Source organism: Drosophila nasuta, chromosome X, assembly GCF_023558535.2.
Source record: "Drosophila nasuta strain 15112-1781.00 chromosome X, ASM2355853v1, whole genome shotgun sequence".
Taxonomy (NCBI): Eukaryota; Metazoa; Arthropoda; class Insecta; order Diptera; family Drosophilidae; genus Drosophila; species Drosophila nasuta.
This window is the reverse complement of record NC_083459.1, coordinates 17,571,232-17,595,196: the sequence shown is the minus strand read 5'-3', so window position 1 is coordinate 17,595,196 and position 23,965 is coordinate 17,571,232. Positions and strand designations below refer to the sequence as shown.

The following is a 23,965-nucleotide window of genomic DNA, read 5'->3' as shown; positions in this document are numbered from 1 at the left end:
GATGTTCATCTTTTGTGTGGTTTTGTTGCATTACTCAAGGCATAACTTATTTGAACTCACTTTTATGGCTTCATTCAAAATTCATGATTTTCACAAATGCTGTTTTTTTTTGCGTATCTCTTATTTTTGCTTGCTTCTCTCTCTCTCTCTCTCTCTTTCTCTTTAAAATATGTGCATAATTAACTGTAGTAATTGTTGTTGCCATTATTATTTTATTGTGTCGGAGTATTTTTACCATTTTCCCTGCATTTCATTCGTTTTGTGGTTAACTTTTTGCATAATCGTACATTTCTTAGTTTTTAGCTACTTTTTTTTTTGTCTTTGCAATGAAGGTAAACGAGGGATGCGTATGAATTGTTTTTAAATAAATACAATAACTTTATTTATAGTCTTCAGTTATATTATTTAACGCCTTTCGCAAATTTTTGAACGAAATAATCGAAAATATTCAATACATTATCCTAGTTATAAACTAGAGTCTAGACTTAAGACTAAATTCCAAAAAAAAATATATATATATATTATATTTATACCATATATATTGTATTATTCTTAGTCATGTACAGATGGTATACGTTTTACTATTATTACACATATATATAGTATCGGTATTATTTACAACTCTTAAGGATAGTAAAAAAAAAAACAAGAGCGCTCTAGAGTTTGGAGAAGATACCCTGAGCTCTAAGCTGTGTACTTTGGCGAGAAATATTATATATGTATGTTGATTATAAATAAAGAATCTATCTAAGAGGAAGCTATGTACAAACTTTGAATATGGTAGAATCGAACAAAGTTTTGCTTATTGCACTAAACAAAATATGCCCGCTTTCGATCCATTGCTCAGGGTATCAGTATAACGATTGGGAAGCAAAAAAAAAAAGTGTACGCGACAGAGGGAGGAGAGTATTCTGTTTTGCTTGTTGTTTGTTTGTTGTTTTTTAATTCTAGTTCAGTTCTATGTGCAGAAGTGCGCGCGATATGAGATTGGGTCAATAGGGACGCCAGACCTGGGTGAGATCAGTGACATCTTCGTCCCTCGCCGCATCGCTGTTGACTTCGCTCTGATGCTGCTGCTGCTGCTGCTGCTGCTGCTGTTGAGCTTCCGCCTGCCGCTGCGAGTCGTGATGATGGTGATGATGATGCAAATGATAGTTCTGCGAGGCGGCACCTTCGGCCGCCTGCTCCGCAATGGCAACAGCCGCCGCCTGCTGCTCCTGATCCGAGCCCAAAGCAATGCCACCATTATTACCGCCTCCGCCTCCGCCACCTCCGCCGCCGCCGAGACCAATCTCAATGCCCGAACGATTGCCAGCTAATGAGCTTATTGTCAGCTGCTGATCGGTGGCCAGATATTGCTCCAGCTTCTCGCTGCTATGCAGATGCAGATGGATTTGATTCTGATTGACCGTCGAGTAGAGTTGCGGATAGAGCACCACTGGCGGCGGCGGTGGCGGTGCACTGCCATGCCCACCGGCGCCCGCATATTGAGCCGCCGCCGCCGTTGCCGCCGAACAGCTGCCGTATTGATAGTTGTTGTAGCCATTCGACCAGGCAGCGGCATTATTATACGCAGCCGCTGGCGTTGCGCCATAGCTGATCGAATCCAGATCCGATTTGTTGCCAATGCCACCGCCGCCACCGCCTCCAACTCCAACTCCAACTCCGACACCGACACCCCCATAGCCGGCGGAGGTGGCCGTCTGATAGGGGTCGGTGGTAAAGCCGTGCATATCGGGGAGCACGGTCGATATGTGATAATTGCCAGCGGCGTCCAGTGTGGTTGTGTCATAGCCACCCATGGCGCTGCCATAATGATTCATGGCCGTCGCATTCACCACCGGCACAGCGACGGGCGCTGCGGCCGGCGGTGGCGGTGGCGGTGGCAAGGCCACTTGATGCTGCAAGTGGTGCGCATGATGATGATGCGCCGCCGAATGTGAATGCGAGTGCGAGTGTGAGTGCGAATGGGTGTGCGAATGCGAATGCGAGTGACTGTGATGGGCATGATGATACGGCACTCCGGCAACTCCAACTCCAACACCGACTCCAACGCCAACGCCAACGCCAACTCCAACGGGATACGCAACATTGCCAGCGGACCCACTTGAGCCTGTCCACTCGGCTGCGCCTATCATATCGGACTCTGTAAATAAATTTCATAAATACATATTGTCAGATTTGATAGACACAAAAGCCAATTAACAAGCAATTCCCAATCTCTGTCTCTCTCTCTCTCTCTCTCCCTCTCCCTCTCTCTCTCTCACTCTATGCACTTGTCAGTCGCATGCGTGGGCGTTGCAGAAATGGATAATTGTAAAATAATTTCATATGCGCTGACGAGACCCACGTGTGTGTCTTGCCCTTCCACTGTACTTTTCAGTCACCCAGCATCGAACATTTCACCACCCACCACCTATCCCTTTGACAAAAAAAAGGGTTAACAAATTGGCAGAGCAAAAGAAAATTCCAAGGCATTCCCAGACAAATGGCAAAACAAAAACAGCGGGACGCCTTCATCATCCTCAATCCTCCTTACTCAAGCGACATCATCAATGTTGCGACGCACATATTTTGATTAATTATGTTGCAAGCCAGCGAGCGGGCTCAGGAAGCTGCTACAAGCAAGTGACAGCGTAAAGTATAAAGTTCAAAAAGTCGGTGAAAACAAGATGCCAAAAATGTCGTTTAATTAATCAAATTTATTAGAAGGCGCCAGGTTGAAGACTTTTCAATTATCGTGCTCATAATCTCAGAGCTTGTTAATGAAAAGCTAAACGCGTATACATAGGCATACCTTTTGATACATAAACATAGAAGTATGTATAATTATACATACATTATGAAGACATATATAAATGTGCATCAATAGCGTAAATAAATCGATTAAATTAGTATACATACATAGAATTATATACACAAATATGTACAGTTGTATGTATGTATATATGTACATATGTATGTACGTAGATGCGCATATATAGTAAGTGAATCTATGCAATATCTATCAATATTTGCATAAATTTATTTATTTAAAAAGATGTACATACGTTTACGTACATACATATATATCTATTAATAGATATGTATATGTACATCTAAATATATGTACATATATTTATATAAATACTGATGTGAACTTTGAAATAGCTGTGCTGACGACCAACGCGTTTGAAATTATAAAATATTATATTACAAACGCAACTTCAAAACAAAATTTAGTTGTTTAATTTATGTTGTTTGGTATCTCAATATTTCAGCAAATACCTCTAATAACCAAAGTAAAAGGATGTATTAAGATTTTCATTGCAATAGCAGTATAAAGTGAATATGTAAAAAAGTGTGAATTTTTATACATAAATATTCATTATAAGATATACACATGGATATGTTGCATATGTTATGTTTAAATTTGAACACATATATGTACATTTAATTACATAAATACATATTGTTTGTATACCAAATATAAATATATACACTTAAACATTTCAATAAACTTATGTATGTTCATTTATAATTTGACATAAGTAAATACAATATGTATAGATATATGTATGTATATTTATGTACGTTTCTTATCATGTATGTACATTTAATTTCACACCAAATTATATGTACATTTCAATATACATATTTATGTACATTTTTATTTCACCGAAGGTCAAAGATCAAAGGATCAAAGCTTCATCTGCATCTTACGCTTTCTGTCCAAGCATTTCCATTCGCATACGCATCACATTCATTGAAATGTTAGTCTTTTGCATTTACCGCCTATAGGTAATGAAAGGGTTGGGTGACGAAGGAGGAGGAGAAGGCGGAGCGTAATATTGTAGTAGGGCATGCATGCAACTTTTCACCCGGCACTTATCACATTTTAATGTTTCAATTAAGGCGCCAAATTGCATTGCAAAAGCAGAAAGCATGTAGCCGTTGGTTGTAGTAATCACAAAACACAACTACCGCAACATTGCCGAGGTTGCAATGAAGCGAGACCATCGGGGTGAAAGCAAACGGGGCGAATAATGGCCCAGAGAGCAGAGAACTCAACTTAACTCAACTGAGCCAGGGCAGCACGTACTTATACATCAGGCATTTAAAGGCTGGCGCCAGTGGAGGGGAAGTTAAGACAGAGACTGCTATTAGACCTTGGTCATAGTCCACTCACTCACTCATTAATGTCACTTGCGTTGACTGTAATTGCCGGCCGTTCTCTCACGGTGCGTATACGTAATGTCAGGTTTATTTAACTAACATAATTTGCGGCAAGGCTCAAATTAGAAATGCAACGCAAACATTGTTTTAAAGTGGGTGTTTTACCGTCACTTAAGGTCAATAAAGGATGTGATAGATTTTATTTTATGTGTTTACCAATTTTGTGGCCCTTCTACTGTTTCTCTTTACCATTTTCATTGAGCTTTTAAACTTTAAGAGAACATTTTAATTAGCTGATAGAATTGGCATTTAATTTTAACTTATCATCTTCAAACTATATAATTTTTATTACTTCAATCTTGAAACCTAACAAACGCTTAAATATTTCAAATTAAACAAAGTTTTATGAGTAACAGCTGGAGGCATTAATTTATTATTAATATTTGTAAACTATTTCAATTTGGAAGTTTAATAAGAAATTGATTGTAGTCAATTATCAACCAAACACACAAAAGTATTAAATATAGAAATCAAAAGAAATTTAATGCATGTGCAGACTTTAAAACATTTTAAGCTAAGAAAACCAGAATAAGTCTAGCATTCTAAACTATTTCATTGCAAATTATTCTCCTAGCTTGAATGCAATATTCAATTATAATAATTTGCATATCGAGATGCACTTGTTGAACTTTTTATTGGGTTACGAACTGAGACAGCTCTAGACTATATGCAAAGTGCAGAATACAAATTGGTAAGAAGCAAAAGCGGCAGAATAGGCAGAAATAAAAGACAGCAGCAGATTGATTCTCATAGCACTTGCAGCACATGCAGCAATTGTTTTGGCCAGAGAGTCTCGTCCGGATATCTTCGATTTTCGCTGGCCATATCCCATATCCGTTTGGCATGCAATCAAGCGTGAGCGAGGAAGGAACGGGGAAACGTGCAAACGAGGAAGAGACACTGTGCATCATCGAAAACGAATCGGCTGGAAGAAAAACCGCAGCCCCGGCAAAACCAATAATCGGCGGCAGCAGGGCATTGGCAATATTGGGGCACAAGTTTCAAGCAAAAGCAGAAGTTGAAGTAGAAGCAGAAGTAGAAGTAGAAGTTAAAGCAAAAGTTGAAGCCGAAGTTGAAGCTCCGCTCAGCGACCCTTTTCCCGGTTCTCACAGCTTTCGAAGTCGTCGCCATCTTGGGTCTCATTATGATCAGCCAAAAGTGAGAGAGAGTGAGACAAAGACAGAGACAGAAAGAGTGAGAGCAGAGCTTGAAGTATTTGCCACAACGGCAACGAGTGCTTATACTAGTAATGTTAATTAAAGTGCCTCTACATATAGAAATATATGTAAGCTTGCCTTCTTTGCCTTAGCTTCAACTTAAATGTTGCGTTTTTTGTTCGTTTTTTGTTGTGTATAACTTACAAAATGGCGGACGCTTAAAAAAATTGCAGCAGCAACAACAATAATGTGGACGTCGTTGTAAAACAGCAAACGGCACGAAACGGAAGTGAGTTTGCGGTTGGAGTTTGGTGGCGCACCAACTTGGCCACAGTTGGCGTTTTATGGGCCAAAAAGATTTCATTTCAATGTGCGATGGTTGACAGTGTGTGAGTGTGTGTGTGTGTGTGTGTGTGTGAGTCTTGCACACACGGCACACATTTCTGGATGCATCTTGCAATTTGATGTTGAATGCTGGCTGCTGTTGGTGCAGCAACAGCAACAGCAACAGCTGCGTAACCGCATTTGGATTGATTTGTGGCTTGAACTCACATACTACCATCAAGTAAAAAGCTCTCGCCATTACCCCAAAATATAACAACACCAAAAACATCGAAAAAAACGCTACACACGCCAAACAGATGTAGTTTCAAACTATATTGCAACACGAACGCATCAGCCGCATGTCAAGTGCTGCAACATTTGAAGCTCATACAGCACACACACACATCAATCGTTGGATGGCATCTTCTTCGATGTCTGCGAGCACAGGAAATAATCGATTCAGATGCAAAAAATAAAAGAATTTGTTTCCCACTTGCCACATGCTCGTAATTTGTTGCACAGGTGTTTAGCCCTCAAGCAAAAATAGAACAGAACACCGATCCAAAGATCCATCAAAATTAAAATAACGATTATTATTTTAATCTTGTGTGTAATAAAGAATTGATTTCATTTACGAAATAATTAGCAGGAATAGTAATAAATTTGTAGATCGGTCATTTATTCATAATTTAATTTTTGGTTTTAATATTTTTTATTTGCGATTTGATAAGCAACAATTTTTGTTAGATGCGAATTATTCCTTATTCCCATTTGATTTGAATTTTGTATGTAAATGACAAACAAATGAATAAATTTACGATTTGATAAGAAGCTATTTGTATTGTTAAGATGGTAACAAATTTGTAAATCGGATCCTAATTATTCTTTATTCTCATTTAGGTTTGAAATTTGTATAAACAATCGATTTGATAAGCATTAGCTTGTGTTATTGAACCATTAATACATTTTAAATAGGTAGCAAATTATTCATTATTCTAATTGAAATATGTAACTTAGTTAGGATAATAAACAATATTTATATAAATCATATTTGTTCATTATCCTGACTGAGTTAACTATTTTAATTGGAAGAATGAATAATTTGTAGTTAATTAGTTTGACTTTTCATCTATGAAGTTTTAACTTTTCTTGACTATATCGAACAGACTTTCTTTTATAAAATGTTGATTAACATTAACAAATTATTTGCCAACACCTTGCCTAAGAATAAGAATATTTCAGTACAAAAAGAATTCTCTTTCTTGGTCATTACAACGTTAATAAGCAATCAAACAGATGCGTAACTTTTTGCTGCCTTTTTTTGATATTCTGGGAATTTCTCAATGATTTTTTGTGCCAAACACAAAATGTTGTGCATCATCTATGATTTCAGCCACAATCGAGTGTATCTATTGAAAACTTTAAGCGCCACATTTAAATATTCATGAGTTAATTTATGGCTAGCAACAACAACAACAATAAACAAAAAGCAAACTTAAAGCTTTTCACAGTGCAAAACATTGCTGAGAGATTTTTAAAAATAAGCTCGGGGCATTTCCGGCATAGTTTATTTTCGGAACCGAAACGAAAACGAAAACGATTGCAGCGCCAAAAAGTATCTGTAGCTGTGTAGCTGTATCAGTATCTGTATCTGTATCTATAGCTGTATTGTTGAGCTTTATGGTTGCTATTGCTTTTCGATAATTGACACACCCAACGACGACGCTGCGATATCAACGATGTGTCATTTTATTCACACACGCACACACACACACACACACGCACACATGCGAATAAGAGAGTACGCATATATTTATACTTGAATCGTATTTGACCAGTTCGATGAGCCAGGTCTACTCCACACAGACGACTCGCTCGATCTCTTGGCAACGAAACAAAAAAATGCGAGCGCGCGCGAACTCACAAAAAACAAACAACAACAAAAAATAAAACAGTATACAAAATTAATAAATTAATTAGCATAAGTAACGCTTAGTCGTCGCATCTGAGTTTGTTTTTGTTTCGTGTTACAGATTTGTCTAGCGGCCAAGCAACTGCTGAGTCATGAATAAAGTGAGTCAGTTGAGTTCAATCCAGTCGTATACCCATTTCCATTTCTCACATTCACATAGCCAGTGCCTTCTGTTCGTACCAGTCCCCGATCCAGATTTAGATTCAACAGTTCACAGCTCCTTTAATTTGTTTCGCTACACACAGAGATGCTTTACAGATTCTCTGCTCTCAAATTAGCGCATTTGCGAGTAATTTGCATGTTTTCAATTCTTAAATTTCAAAATTCTCTTCGCTTTACATTGTTCGACAATGTCAATTAAGTTTTAACTTTAGTTGAAGCTTGAGCATGACTTTCACTTACAGTAATCGAATTATATATTGCGATTTCCTAATCAATCAATGTTTGGCGGGTACAAATTTATACTTGTATATACGACTACGCGACGTTGAACTGAACTATTTTTAAGTTATGTTCAAGAAAAAATAAATAAATTAGCGTCACAATGTCAAAAGTAATAAATACCAAAAATAAATCGAGACTAGCACTAAGACAGAGACAGACACAGAGACTGAGACTGAGGCACTTTATTAACTCAATTATAACGTTTAACTTTCCTGGTTCAGTTTTATTATTTTTGTTTTTGATGGATGTCTGAGGGGGGAGGGAAAAGTGGAAAGCGTGTGTGGAAAAGTTATTGAGAAAGCGTTTGTTTCTCGCCACTTACCTTGAATTTGTGGCGCGTTTGGCTTATAGATCTGGCAATCTGAATTTATTGTACTATTTGACGACGAATAATTGCTCTCCAATTGCTGTGCACTCGTTGTCAACCCATTGCCTGCTGTTGCCACCGATGCCACAGTCGATGCCGCCGCAGCCGCTGCTGTTGTCGCTGCCGCCACTTTTGCCGATCGTCGCAGCGTTTCCAGTTCGTGAAAAGTTTTGGGAAAACCATCTATGAATGGCCGTTGGCCGAGACCCAGTGCTCGATATGGTTGCGCACCTGGAGGACCTGAAATGAAAATTCCTAATTAATATACGTATATTTTAATTAACTTTTGCGTAAGTTCGTCTGTGTTTTACACTTTTTGATTTGGATCACACCCAGCGACTTTTTGTGCTTTATTATTCCCCCTTTTGTTAACTAGTTAGATCCAGTCACTATAACACCTTACGAATAATTCACAAGCTAGCAAACTGTTGCCATCTACTATTTATATATTTATTTGGCCGCTTTAACATTTGTATTAAGTGTGATAAACTGTGCCGTGTTTTATAGTGAATATCATATTATATAGTGAATTGGATAAGTTATGGTATATAGTATATTGTATGGTATACTGAATATGTTATTGTATATAGTATATTGTATGGTATATTGAATATTTTGTGGTATGTAGTATACTTCACGGTATATATTATATTGTTCTGATTTTGAGTATATTTATACTTTATGGTATTTAGTATATTATAGGGTATGTTCAATACTTGTTATGATATTTAGTATATAGTATATTAAATATGTATAATGGTATATAGTTTTTGTATGGTATATATATGGTTTTAAAAGCTGTCAGTTATTACATAATTTATGGTATATAGTCTTTCTATGGTATGTATCAGTTAACAGTTCTATATTTTAGTAATCGAACTGTTTTTGTGAATAACTTAAATCAGATAAAAACAATTTAAACTGAAGTATATTACGGTAAAACTCTTTACTAGATAACAAATAATTCCAAAATTTATATTAACCTCTAAATGAATTAATGTTTCAAATATTTTTATAAAAAGAGGCGTAGCCTCGTCAGCATAGCCATCTGTTTGACTGTAACTGCAAGTTATGAAGAAATTTACAAATAAGCAAATGGCCGCTAACCGGGGCATAAGTTTATTCTTATCTACACTCGAGTCGGCGCATTAAGTGTGTTGTGTGGAGTGAAGACATAAAAATGCCTTAACGAAAAAAAATATATGTATACATATATACATAATAAAAATAAATAAATAAGTAAAGAAAAAAAAAATTAATTTATACACGTATATGCATTACATGAACTAAAAACTCAATACGAGTAACGCCGACGTTGCCGCCTTTGCAAAAAGGTTTTCTTTGAAAACCGCAAAATTTTCAGAAACCGTAGGAAGCAGTTCAGTTCGGTTGAGTTCAGTTCAGTTGGGTTGAGCTCGTCGTGTCTGTCCGCATGTCTTACTGTATGTGTGTCTGTCTGTCTGTCTTTCTGTCCGTTAACAGGCAACAACCGGCTGCACTTTTCAAACACCTTTCCGAAAGGTTTCTTAATACGAGAACCAGAGAAAATGGCAGTCATCTGTCACATACACACGATGTGTGTGTGTGTATGTGTGTGTGTGTGCGATTTTCGAAGTCAATCTAATTTGAAAATATTTTGAGCGTATGTCGAGCACAACAATAACAAACAGACCTTATGTTGTGCCACCAGGGATTATGAATGATTAGCTCAGTGTGTGTGCAATTGAGCAACTCGGCTTAGCCATTTACATTAATTAGACACTTATTTAAGGCGGATTATTGGCCACATGGCTAAAAGACGCTTAAGCCTCTCTCTACTGCACATATCGATGGCGAGCCTTTCTTTTTGCGATTTTGCGATTTTGCTTTTCTTTCTTTGTTTTCTGTTTTCTGTTTTGTTTCTTTTTAACTTTAGTGCTAGTAAAGTGCAGGGTGTTAATTGCTATGGGATATGCTTCTTTATTGTTGTTTGTTGTTACTTACTCGTTTTGGAGCGCGGTTCCCTTGGACCGTCAACGGTCACTTTGATGGCTTTGGCGTAGGTAGCCACCTGTGGCGGACTTGTTGCAACGGTAATTGTTAGCGTAAAACTTTTCCCTGCAACAAGAACAAGAACAAGAATAAGATACAGAAACAGAAGGTACAAAAGCGGTGGTAAAAGTCATTCACTGATTTATGCGACAACAAATTGGCTACCGAATCAATTTTCAACTCCGCCCCACACACAACACAAACACAGAATAATTCTCACAACGTTTTCCCTTTCTTTAAGAAAGAGCATAACGGCTACATCAACCATATTGTCATACTACATTGCAAATCGAGTGTGTTGAATATTTCAATAAAATTGCAGCAATAGTTAATATTTATTTTGATAAAAGAATATATAGCAAAAAAAAATCTATATTACTCATGTTGTAGAGTAGCAAAATTTCAACTAATCCTTTAGCTTCTGTGTGGTGCAATTCATGTGAACACTTTCTGCATAAATTTTGTTGATCTTCTCTTGATGGACGTTGTGTTTGCGCCCCGTAAAACCTTTACAACTAAACAAAATAATAATAACGCTATAAAAATGTTGAAACCTGTCTGTCTTTCTGTTGACTGCCTCATGTTGGGCAACATTGTGCTCTTTTAATGCATCAGACTGTGTTAATGCTTAGAAGGACGATAAATCGCCATCCGATTCATGCTGCACTTGATACATTAGCTCAATAGAAATTAGCTTGTCCTCAGAAACACTAATGTAACTTCAAAAATAAATAGTTTAGCTTTCAAAAAAGGTTTAGATGTATTCTAAACTTCTACTTATCTTTTGGGTTTCTAACATAACTTGTTAAAAGCAAATACATCTAGATATATTTTTGTTTTCTAAGGAGTAATTGCGATATAATAGAAGAAAAGGCTTTGAAGAGTGTCGGAGAAATAAGAATAGATCAAATTGGGCATATGCTATGTTGAATTTTAGATTTTGTTGTTAACACTATTGTACATTCATTTGAATCAAATACAAATTTGTGTGTTAAAATCTTAAATCACAAAAAAAAATTTTAATTGGATAAAAGATGTACATGAATGTTATTAAATTAAATAAGGTTTACAAAAGTGGATTACGCATGTTATGTGCTTGTTTTTATTTTTCATATTATATTATTATAAATTATTGTAAACTACTTTTATGTTTTCTAATAATAATATTTTTTTTTTGTAAGCTTACTAATTCATTCGAAAACTTGCCATATCTCACATAGATTATTTTTACACACTTGTGTTGGATTGGTATCGATAGAAACCAAAGAACAATTCACAATTCTTCTTCATAATCGAATAAATTAACGAATGCCCCAGTTTTGAGTGCTACAAATCAAGCGGAGGCTGGTCAACATTTTGACTTCTTTGTGGCAATGATTGCTCCTTCACACTGTCTGGTTGTTAAATAATAAGAGCACTGCCTTCGTTATTGTGTTCTGTGGTTAGCACACCGACAAACAGATAGAGACAGACAGATGGGCAGATGGAGAGGCAGACATACAGACACATGGCACATGGAATGTAACACACTTTTTTGTGCATTTATTTTCGTATATAATTAAACACCCACAACAGCGACATTATATTTACTTTGTAAGTTAAGTTACAAAGCCGAAACGGAGCTCAAGGGTCAGAAAAACAAGAGAACAGAAATCAGACATAAATTCATATACACGCCATTGTGTATGTGTGTGTATTTGTGTGTAAAAACCGCAAAACCTTAGGCCCATCCTCAGTGTCTTTCTGAGTCTTTGTTGTGCCCTAGCAAAGTGCATAATTCTACAAAATTACTTTACTGTTTCTATGTTTCAAAGTTATGCTTTTTCATTTGAATAAAAATAAAGTTCTTTGTTTTTGCTTTGAGGAATAACATTCGGTAGAATTCGACATTTTTCGTTAATATTTCGTCGATAGACTTTCAAATGCATCGCAACGATAACTCACGAGAGCAGCTCATCGATGTTCGATAACTAGGAAGCACTAATTTTCAAAGCTGTCATAATTCGAATTCAATTCGGCAGAGCTCATGATAATTAATAAGGTAAGTAGCGAGGTTATTTTATTTATCTAGCACATGTATATATTGTGAAAAGTTCGTTAACCTGATATGCGACGACTACTATTATAATTATATCTATATATGTATTTTGTGTATGCTGGCTCTTTAAATTGTGTGTTCATCAGTTAGAAAGCGTTTTGTCCTCCAAAAGAGCGTTGTTCCATTTCTGACAGTCCCCTCTATTCCCTCTGCTGTCATTTAGATATATTGGCGTGCTACGTGTACATAGATGATAGAGAAGAAGTGGGCTACAAATGTCTTCATTACTTCGGGAGTTGAGCTCGCGTTTGCGTTTGAAAGTTAAATCTATTGAAACGAGCAGGCAAATTAATCAAAAGCGCTTCAACAAAACAACAAAAAACAAAAAGCGAAAAAATACAAAACAAAACTAACAAAGATGTAATGAAACAAAAATCAAAAAGTCAAAAGCGAATACCAAAATCTCTTTGAAAGAGACTCCTAGTCCATTTTAGTTGCTTTCCTTTTTGTTTTTTATGAGCGGGGGGGAAGCTCATAATTCAACCGACTCGAAGTCGTTGAATTGTTGTTACCTTGAATTGGTTTGCTTAACGGGAATGGAAAAAGGGTTATGGGTAAGGAAATCTGGAGCAACATAATCGTATATATGTATATGCACGCACTTTCGTGTGGCAATCAAGTAACCAATCGGACTCTTGAGCACACACAATTAAAATCAAGTAAGAACTCTCTAGTGGAGTGCTTGACTAAGCGATACCCTGTGATCAGAGTTGCTCTTAATGCCAAAAGTTAACATACATATGTTAATCAAAATTAAATTCAGAGTTAAGTTTTAAATTAGGGAAAAATGAAAATAAATATATACGAATTAAATTGTGATTTTTTAAAATTAGAAATTTAATTCCCTGTAGACACAATAAAATGATATAGAATGCATTTAAGTAATTTACAAAAATTGTTAACAAATAATAAGTTAATCAAAATGTGATTCAGAATAAAGAATTGAGTTGTGATTGTTAAATTTCGAAATTGCATTCCAGCAGACATACAAATGACACTGAATGCTTTTAAATAATTTACAAAAATATAGTTGGTGAAGTAAGAACAAAAGTAAATTCTATTCAATTCGAATATATTATATTTTAATGAGACTTTGAATGCTAGTTGTAATTTCTATATTATATGTAATGGCAACATCGAACAGCATAGAACAGCATGCCCCTTACAGCCAAAGTCCGTTGTAGGGTATAACAAGGGAATCTATGTACGAGTGCGAGATATGCTCTCGTGTGTCTGCCTTTTGTTGGTTATGATAAAATATGGCACTACTTTGGAGCACTAAAGACTCAATGTAAATGATAATACATAATAATCATAATAAGCAGCAGTAGCAGCAGCAGCAGCAGCCGAGAGCAGTCGGTCTTATTCGCGGGTGAGTTGAGTTGATTCGGTAAAAAGCAAAACAAAGCATGCAATCTAAATAAGTCATCAGCTTCAACCACATTTCAACAATAGAGGCAAGTGGAGGCGAAGCATTGAACTAACATATAACGCATCATAAGCCACGCACAGCGATCCAATAAAAATCGTTTCGGGGTTTTCTGGCTTCTGGGCTCTCCTCGTAATCGTAATCATAATCAGAGTAATTGGTAGCAGCAATCGAATTAAAAATAAACTGCAAGAGCCACGAGAGAATTACACAAAAAAAAAACCCTAAACGAGGGCTGCAAATGGACAAATTTTGATTTAGAGACGGCTGATGAAAAGACAGTAAATGTAAATTTCACTAGTATTTAGGCAATAATCGGTTAGAAGAACGATTTCACGTGTATTATTATTCAAGGCTATTGCTTCTTGACTTCTCTTACTCATAGCTCTTGGTCACACAAAAGTGAGTGTGTCATAATGTCATTTGCATAAATACAATACGTTTTTAACCATGACAATCTCGATAAACATATGAATATTCATCTTTCTTGCTTCATCAACATTTGATATGCCATCTGATATTTTCATTATTGTCTCCTGTTCATTCAAGGAAATTCGAGGACATTTTTATAGTTACACAATTATGATTTTAAATAGAAAATTTGCAAAAACTAAATTCGATTTAAATTGAACAACATCACATATTATTTTATTATATTTTACTTAACAGCTGATTACAAAAGTGAATGATATACATTTTAAAAGCACTCTCGAATAATGAGAGATATAGTACATCGTTATCCAAGTAGTTTTTGTAACATTTATAAAGGCAATAAGTTAAAAGCTTCGGGTCCAATTTAATTATTTCGCCTAGTCGTGTTTTTATCTTTTATGAAGAGTGCTTTATACCTGAACCGGTTTAATGAAGGACTTTCGTCGTAGGCGGTCCATATGTCCCAATACTACATTATAATTGTCTTACTGATGAGCAGCTTGTTGCTCAGAGCGCGTTTACAGGATACTTTTTTGTATGGCCGTTTACATCTGATGAAACCACAAGTGAAATGAGTTAGTAGAACCTTTAACAATTGTATTGAACATATTCATATAACTACCTAGTCATTTCTTATTCCTTTGTTTTCTCACTTTTTGTCAGAAACAACAACTGTGATCTCAACAAAATTTTTAAGCTCATTTCTTTAATGAAATACAATTTTAATATTTACTTTCAATTTGATTTTGAAGAAACATTTCGTTTCCCAGATGAATATGCAGGTTTATGTTAATAATAAAAACGATAAATGTAAATTGTAACGGTATTGCGACCTGATAAATATAGTCGATGAGTCGATCTTTGACCTGTATAATTGTTGCTATGCGGCATTTTCAGCTACACGCATTTATTTTTTTACAAAATTACTTTACATTGCTCGTGCAATATTTATAAAATTTAATTAGTTTCAACACTGATAAGAAGTAGTTCTTAAATAATAATAATGGACAAATAAAGTATGATTAACAATATGAAGAAATGAAATTAATCACCGAACTGGAAATGATTAAACTCCGCAATATTTAATTAAAATATTTTCATTGTTTGTTTTTATTGAAATCTGTATTTTGCTTCTGTTCTTATAATTTTTTGTCTTATGAAATATATTTAAAAATGTGTAAAAGGAAAATGAAAGAAATTCGTATGAATTTACATATTCTTCTACTTGGAATAGTGCTGAAGCTTTAGTCTATACAAAGTGCTGCCTCCTCAACCCTTACTGTTTAGATTAAGCGTAGCTTATTCGTTCAATTAAGAAGTAAACAAAATTTATATTGTCTGACAAGTTGTTATTTTATGCCATACACTTCCTAATAAACTCTCTGATATTGTAGACTCTTTGCTCTATACAAACTGAAGCCTCCTCGCTCTTAGCTTTCGATTTAAGATTGAATAGTTTACTCAGGCAATCAAGTAGTAGACTGAATTGAGATTGTCATTATTTTATGGCACACATTTCCTATAAACTCTCAGCTAGAGTCTCAAATAGAAGCTTTGCTCTATATAAAGTGCAGCCTCCTCGCTCTTACCATTTAAGTTGAGCGTGAATAGTTTACCCAGTCAGTCAGTCAGTCAGGAGTAAAGCATATTTGATAACTAATTTAAAGACAAATTCTTATATGCTCCCCACAACTCTTAATAAACTCTCTGACCCCGCCTATATCTATTAGAATTGAGTACCTCCCCTATCTTACAAATACTTGTGTGTACTCTCACACAGGCATTTCATGTTTTGTGAAGCATTTGCGAAACCAAGTTTTTAGGGGCAGAGTTAAGCGACTTATAAATAGCTTTGGCGCGTGCCACTTATTTGTCAATTTGTTTGCGAGTACTTTTAATCCTTTGCTCGGCTTGTTGACTTGTGGAAGTCAAGTCCTTTGATATGATTAGAGCGTTGCTAGATGGCCAGCTGATAGGCAGAGATGATGAATATTAATCAACTAAGCGATAAGAGTATGGAATTAAGTGCCGCTCGCTTGCGTTGGTGGACAACATTTATGATACGCAAAAAACACAAAACAACGAAAAAACAAAATCAAGTGAAAATTAAAACATCAAAAATTTCAGCGCATGACATTGTCAGGCAACTTCAGCCCCGCCCACAGCGAAGGGGATAGAAGGGAGTGGGGAAGGGAGAGGATGTGATTTTTTGTTGAATGCATATAATGTGTTTTGTTTTGTTGTTGCTGTTATTGTTGTTGCTGCTGCTGCCACGAGAATGTGTTTTGTTATTTAATCAGAATTCGCCGCATGATGTCCCGGTTGGCGATTTACATCGCGAAAGGTGTGGGGATTGAGGGAGTGGAGAAGTGGGTGGTGAGTGGTGAATGTGGGGTGAGTGCTGGGTGAGTTACGTGTGCTGAGGCTGTTTTTGACAATTTGGTCAGCGCTTATGTTTTTACATCATTAGCTTGTTATTTGCATGCCTGACGGACGTCGCCGTCGCCGCTGCCGCGACCGATTGCTGCCGCTGCTGTTGCTGTTGCTGTTGCTGCTGCTGTTGCTGGGGCAGTAATTATGTGCTGGCCTTTTGCGGCACGGGCAGCCAATTTGCAGGCATGCTCGTCAGAGACCGGGCCAGCAGGCAAAAGTGGCGGGCAGCCATTCAGTCAGCCAGCCAGTCAGTCAGTCAGTCAGGGCGACAACAGTTGCAGCTAATTAGCCAACTGCTGCTGCTGCTTTTGCTGCTGTTGCTGCAAATTCTATGCATATCCCATATTAATGGTGGGCTCAAATCGATTATGCTATTGGCTGGCAACGAGCATCGCGTGACACTCAAGCGACTTTTGCCAGCGCACTTTGAGCAGCCGACCGTCTCTCAACATTCGCGACACGATCACGACGAGCACGAGCACGAGAACGATCACGAGACGATCACGAGTCGATGACGATGTGTGCTGCCTTTAATGTTATTCACATTTCATTGCATGTTGTCCTCGGGGCCAGCGCCAACTGCAGCAGCAGCAGCAGCAGTCACTTCTCTCTTTCTCTCTCTCTGCCTAATGTGATGACTGCTGAACATTGTTGATCCTTGATGCGTGTTAGGCATCACTTGCAGACCGATCAATCGATCGATATGAGAAGCTCACGTCACTCAATCAAAACATTTCCGCTCTTCAGAGAGCTTCCGCTCTCAGCATTGATTTGTGAATGAACTCGTTGTTACGATATGCGTATACAATGTGTGAGAGACAAATGAAAAGGCGTAAAATGAGCATTCAAATGCATGCAATATAATTCGCCCAAGGAAATGTGCATCTTTATATCGCATGTGTGCTCGTATAATTTGTACTAAAAGCCCGAATTATTGCCACGTTTTGTATTTCGGGTCTTGTTGCATAGAATTGCAATCAAGTGCAGTGTTCAATGTGTGCTGTCTGTCTTTACTTTCTTTTCAAATTAGATACATCCTTAAACATGCTGTTGGGTGACGGATTTCTTTTCACACTTGCCTCTTTACTTTTATACCTACTTCTATTTTCTTTAAATTATAATTCTTCGACTGTCTCATCAACCAAGATTATTAACAGTAACCATCTGAAGATTCTGCTCTATTATGAAGCATTAATAATTGCTAAGATTGTTGTTAAATTTCTTGAACATTGTTTAAAAGTATTCTACATTTTCGATCTGAGACTAAAAGGCTATTGAGTTATTTTTAACTTTTTTACAAGGAATCATATACGATTCCATATGAATAAGCAAGATCACAATTATTTAAAATACAAAAATGATATACAATTGTGAACGTACTATAATTGAAAGCTAGAAACTTTAACCCTATCTTAATTATTTTTGTTTTTTATTAGATATTCTTTTGTATAGATGATAAATAATTTGAAGCGCTTTAGATTGAAACAAAACTATTGTAGCTGATAAAGAACGTTTTTTCTTGATAGATGGTCAGCTGTTTGTGTTTCGTTATTGTTTTTCTAAACCTTTTCAGTGAATTTGTATATCGCATTGTAGACTTTTTGCCATTGCAACTAGAAATGCTGCTGCTAGTTTCATTTGTTTTAAATGAAAAGAGTTTAACATGAATTATAGTACATTCGAAGTTCTAAGCCACTCACCTCTTCCGCTGCGTCCGACGAAGCGCAGATCGTTGAATTTGGCAACGCCGCTCTTCATCTGTGCTGTGTAATTGCGCAATTCGGCGCAACAGTTTTCATCATTTCCCGCTCGTATGGTGACATAAGTTCCATCTCCGACATCCGCTAGAGCGACAACTTTAAATGCCATCGGCAGCGTTTTATTTGAACGCCAATGGGAGGGCAGAGCTGAGCATAGGAAATATGGATTGCTCGTTCGCACTAGAAAACAACAAAACAAAGAATATAAAATGACAATAAATAAAACATCAAAAAATATGGCAATTCAATCAGCTTATTTAATTGATTTTTGTGTAAAATAATGTAAATAATTAATAGTTATTTGGCGGCATAATTTTTCTATAATTGATAGTCAATCATCTGGACTCCACATCCGCTGGTTTCACTCCACTCAAAAACGCTACATAATTAATTAGTGGGCTGTGATATTTTGTTGTGACCCTTGTTGACAGTTGACGGCCAAACAGGATACAGACCGGATAACCCCAGAATGGCGATTAAAGCGCCGACTGTTGGTTGTTATAATAACACAATAATTAGGTGGCCAAAAGTCGAAGCTACACTTTGAGCAGATTTCATGAACCTGCGAATTTATGAATGGGGCTCAAATTCTTTGTTTAACATTTTTGTCCTTAATTTTTTATGAGGAGAACAAGAGTCATATTTCACTCGCTGTGATTTTATTCACAACTTTCGTAGCGAACGTGCTTCGATATCAATAACAATTATTGATATCAATTTACGCATTTTCGCATTGGCAGCATCATCGAATAACCATCGAGGAACCCGTAAAAAAAGCCCAACAAGTGCTGCATGCACATTTTCTCCTGTCTTCAATAATTGACACGCGCTGATGTTTCAATCTGAGTCTGAGGACATTGCATCGTTGATTTCATTGACTTTCTTTAAGGTGTATCGCATTATCCTTGAGTGTGCTACAGTATATCTTGCTTTTACGCGACGCCACAAGTTTAACATAAATGTAGAAATTGATCTATTCTTCTGAAATGTGTTGAGTCAGAAACTAATCTTCAAACTGTGTCAAGATTGATTTAAGAATTTCTTGTGATAAATATCGAAATATCGATAAAAATTACATCAGAGCTTGTAATAATTTAATTGCTTTTGCATATGAAATTTCCTTTTTTAAATTTAAATTCCTAGAAAATGTTAAATATGAGTCTGCAACAAAATTTTAAAATGTATCTTGATTGATTTAAGAGAGAATTTGGTAATAAATGCGTATATCGAAATATCCATTGGAAGCTGATTAAAATTACACAACAAATTGTGATGATTGAATGGCTTTTGTACTTGAAATTTCCTTATTTCTGAGAAATCGTGTTAATCAAAATTTGTTGTATTAAGAATTTATTTTTTAATTGCAATTTTCAACAAACTTGAATATTTAATCTTTAGAATGCATTAAGCTAATTAAAAAGAAGCTCAAGAGTATGAAACTATGAGTATTCACTGTAGTACTTTAAGAGTTCAAGCGATAAAGAGATCAGAGATTCGCGACGCTTCCAATAAATTTGTATCAAAGTATCACAAATAGTTTTTTTTTTGTTAAGACTTTGAGTACGTATCTGAACCGTACAGTGGTCACTCTGACGCGTAAATTTGGACACTAAAAACTTCGAAGATTGACTGCGATGAACTGAGAAGATTGATCCTTCTTAAATAATAAGTTCTCCTTGAGATCTTTGTTTAACTCTGTGTAATTGATTTAGAAACTAATTTTCATTGCTTTGTAATTCGTTCACTATATCCAGAGATCACTGTAGTGTTGCCTTACCCAACTCGCCTGGAAATTCCTGTTGTCTTTCCAGCACAAATCGTTCCATCCAAAGCAGATCCTGATGCACTGCATTGTTATTGTTGCTGTTGTTGTTGTTGTTATTGTTGTTGTTGATACTGTTGCTGTTGCTATTCTTATTGCTGCCACTGTGCGCACTATTGGCGGTGCCATTGCTGGCACCTCCCGTTGGCGAACTGCTACCAACGCTGGCGCTGCTCGACGGCAACACTTCGCACATGATCCCAGTGGCAGCAGCAGCCGTTGCCGCTGTGACCGCTGTGTTGGCGCTCTTGTAGTCCCCAGGTGCCGACCAGCCCGTTCCCGTTCCTGTTGGCGATGCCGACGATGTGACCATTCTGCGTTGCTTGCCGACGCAGTTGCGGCAATTTCACTTGCACTCGCAGTTGCAATCGATGTTGCTGCTCTCGTCGGCGCTGTCGCTGTCGCTGTTGCTGCTGCTGCTGCTGCTGCTCTTGCAGTTTGCTACAGTTGCAGTTGCAGTTGCAGTTGCAGTTGCTGCTGTTACTATTTATGTTAATGCTTCTGTTGCTGTTAAGGCAGTTGCTGCTGCTGTTCATGCAATCAATTGTTGCAATTGCTATTTTTTGTGTTTAATCCTGCAGATTCGTTGCTGGTAAATGTGGTTGTTGATGCTGTTGTTGATCCCGCTTTTCAAACTGTTATTGCAGTTGCTGTTGCTGCTGTTGTAAATACAATTATTGTTAATGTTGATGCTGCTGTTGCTCTTATTTCAGTGGCTGTTGCTGTCACTATTACTTAAACTATTGCTGTTGCATTTTCTGTTGCTGTTGCTACTGCTGACGAGCCCCTATAAAGTATAAAGTGCTCTTAGTATCGATGACGCCAACAGCTGATGGCGCTGATGTTGTTGCTGGTGCTGTTGTCGCCGCTGTTGTTGCCGCTGTGGCGCCAAGTTGACGCGATTGATTGTGCGGGTTGCGTGTTGCAAGTGTGATTGCTTTGATTTGCTGCTATTTCTCAGTTCAATAATTTGAAAATTGTAATGTGTGTTGCTGCTGCTCTTATCACTCTAGACAGCAACTCTTTTATGTTTCTGATTTGACAACTACGCACAAACACACGCACACACAACTATACACACAATACCACATCATGCACACACACACACACTCACACAGAAAAAAAGATGCAAAAAACATGAAAACATGAAGCCGTGTTCTGATGTTGCTGTTGCCTATTTTCAGGCGTTGCAACTTTGGTTGCCCTTTTGCCTTAGTAACTATTAATGTTGCTGCTGTTGTTGCTACATGCATTATCAAAGTTGTACTATATTATAATACATATACATATGTATATAGCATGTAAATCATATTCTGTGGAATTATTTTAGACGCGCCCTCATTTAAGCGCCCTCATCAAGCAATGCGTCAGCAGCAACAACAGCAACAACAGCAACAATAACGACAGCAACAATATTAAGATCAGCGAGCAGCAATGCCAGAGTTTTTCTTGTTTTATTTCGACAATATTTTGTCAACAATTTTGTTTCTTTTTAAGTGTTTCACAGAAATACACAACAACTGCAACAGCAGCAGCCACAACAACCACTGCAGTGACAACAACAACATCAAATGTTGTTTGGTTTTAAAGTACCAAAAACATTTGTAGAAAAGTTCACAAGTATTTTACTATTTGTTTATAGGTTTTGTAGATGTTTGTTTTTTTTTTATATTTGTATTGAATTATTTTGGGGATTTTTTTTTGTAGCTCGCGAGACGATCGCAAAACTAAATGCGAATTTCGTTATTGTATTTACCCGGCTTACAAAATGATATTGTAATTAATTAATATCGAACACACGTACACACACACACACACACACAGTTGCATTTGAGGGGGGAGTTTTTGTTGTTTATTTTGTTATTTGTATTTTGGTTTTTGGCAACAAACAAAATATGTAAAAAAACAGGTGCGTCCGCGTGTCGAAGTCAATTGTTACTGACACCTAACGTGGCCACCAGCGGCGACTTAACCCATAGAACAACATCAGCAGCAGCAGCAGCAGCCGCAACAGCAGCAGCAGCAGCGCCAACGACGGCAGCAGCAGCAGCCGCGAGCCAGCCAACAAGTCAATCGAGCCGAACTGAGCCGAGTTGAGCCGAGCTCACACCAACAGCAACAACAACACTTGCTGTGCTGATAAGCTGCTTTACACAAGCAGGCGCTCTCTCTCTCTATCTCTCTCACTTCGGCTCTCTTCGGTTTGGCTGCGCTCTTTTGTTGTGTATTCAGCAATTGACGCTTGCATAGCTGAAGTTACGTTCGTCTCTCTGTCTTTGACTCCTGACTGTGCGTCGGCGTCGCTTGGCAGCCAATCGGCTTCGCGTTGCCTTTGCATTGTGCGCATACAACGATTGCTGATTGGTCAACGTTTCCGTGTGTGTGTGCGTGTGCATCAGAGTGTGTGCGTAACTGTGTGCATTGTAGGTCATGGTGGTTGAGGCATACTTTGGCTTTCCACTCGCTTCTTGTCGTTGTTGTTGTTGCTGCTGTTGCTGTTGTCGCTCGCTTTGCTTTCTGGGGCGACAATTGCTGTCTACCATTGGGTGGAGCCTGGGCCTGGTCTCGTTGTCTCGCCAATTGGCCAGAGCACGCTCTTTGGTTCGCTCTTTCACACTTTGTCTGCATTATTCCTCCTCAGCTACATGTGTTCGACTTGTTCGACACATGGCGAACCAAATAAAAACATAAAAGAGTGACTTTGATTTATGCGTTGAGCTCAAGTTCATTATCAATTTGAGTGTTGTTTTCAATTGCTGCTGAATAAATAAATAAATACAAAATGTTTTACTACCAAATAAATATTCTTCTTATTATATTTTTTTTTTTTTTTACAAATGTTGATAGCACTGAGATAAAAAGTTATCATACAAAAAAACGATTGGGCTGCGGTTGCCACACACAACCTCTTTTTGTGGTCTCACCAAAGAACTCGAACTCAACAATTTCGAAAGTCGCCCGAGTCTAGAGTCTAGACCAAACAATGTTTGCTGCAAGTCCGCAAGTTGCAATCTGAGAATTCCTTGTGTGCGAGTATTTCAACATTTTATAAAATAAAATTAAGAAATTTTCAAGTTTCACAAAAATTGAAATAAATAAATTCTGCAAAATTTGCACATATTGACTTATTTCTGCTTTTATGTCGTTGCCATTGTTAGGCTTCATAATAATTGTTTATCAGTCTTTAGCTTTACTCCCATGGGATATCTAAATATTTTCATTGGTTTATTTCGTTCGCTACTGTGGGAAACTTGCAGCTTATCAGGCGAATATAATAATAACAACAATAAGTATTACTCACACATACACAAACATTTATTCTAACATATTTTGTGTGCAAAAATGCGCATATCGCTCCACTTGCTATGTGAGTGTGTGTTGATGTATGTATGTGTGTGTGCTGAAGGTCAAGCATACTACTCAAATATTTTCCCATGCCTTAGATAAACATTTATGAACATGAGAACTAACGTTGTACTAT

The 23,965-nt window shown here is 37.2% G+C and overlaps 1 protein-coding gene across 4 annotated transcripts; it reads right to left on the bottom strand.

Moving 5' to 3' along the window:
* Positions 1-878: 878 nt before the first annotated feature.
* LOC132796787 (protein lozenge) lies at positions 879-22,484 on the bottom strand. 4 transcript variants are annotated; one of them, XM_060808070.1, is made up of 6 exons: positions 22,241-22,484; positions 20,440-21,143; positions 18,603-18,842; positions 10,463-10,576; positions 8,435-8,719; positions 879-2,146 (listed from the first exon to the last, which is right to left on the bottom strand). In XM_060808070.1, exons 2-6 carry the CDS (start codon positions 20,795-20,797, stop codon positions 993-995), a joined length of 2,151 nt encoding a protein of 716 aa, XP_060664053.1. In that variant the 5' UTR covers positions 20,798-21,143; positions 22,241-22,484; the 3' UTR covers positions 879-992. The 4 variants fall into 4 exon arrangements, with proteins under 4 accessions (XP_060664053.1, XP_060664054.1, XP_060664052.1 ...); XM_060808071.1 differs by having other exon boundaries at positions 20,440-21,140; XM_060808069.1 differs by lacking the exon at positions 22,241-22,484 and having other exon boundaries at positions 20,440-22,181.
* Positions 22,485-23,965: the final 1,481 nt, after the last annotated feature.

What these genes read in the sequence shown, in the direction of transcription:
- LOC132796787 (XM_060808070.1), bottom strand. Translation starts at nt 20,797, where the DNA reads ATGGTCACATCGTCGGCATCGCCAACAGGAACGGGAACGGGCTGGTCG. An exon ending in CGTCGGACGCAGCGGAAGAG is followed by an intron (nt 10,577 to 18,602) that starts GTGAGTGGCTTA and finishes TTCTTGTTGCAG; the next exon opens with GGAAAAGTTTTACGCTAACA. An exon ending in GGAACCGCGCTCCAAAACGA is followed by an intron (nt 8,720 to 10,462) that starts GTAAGTAACAAC and finishes TTTTCATTTCAG; the next exon opens with GTCCTCCAGGTGCGCAACCA.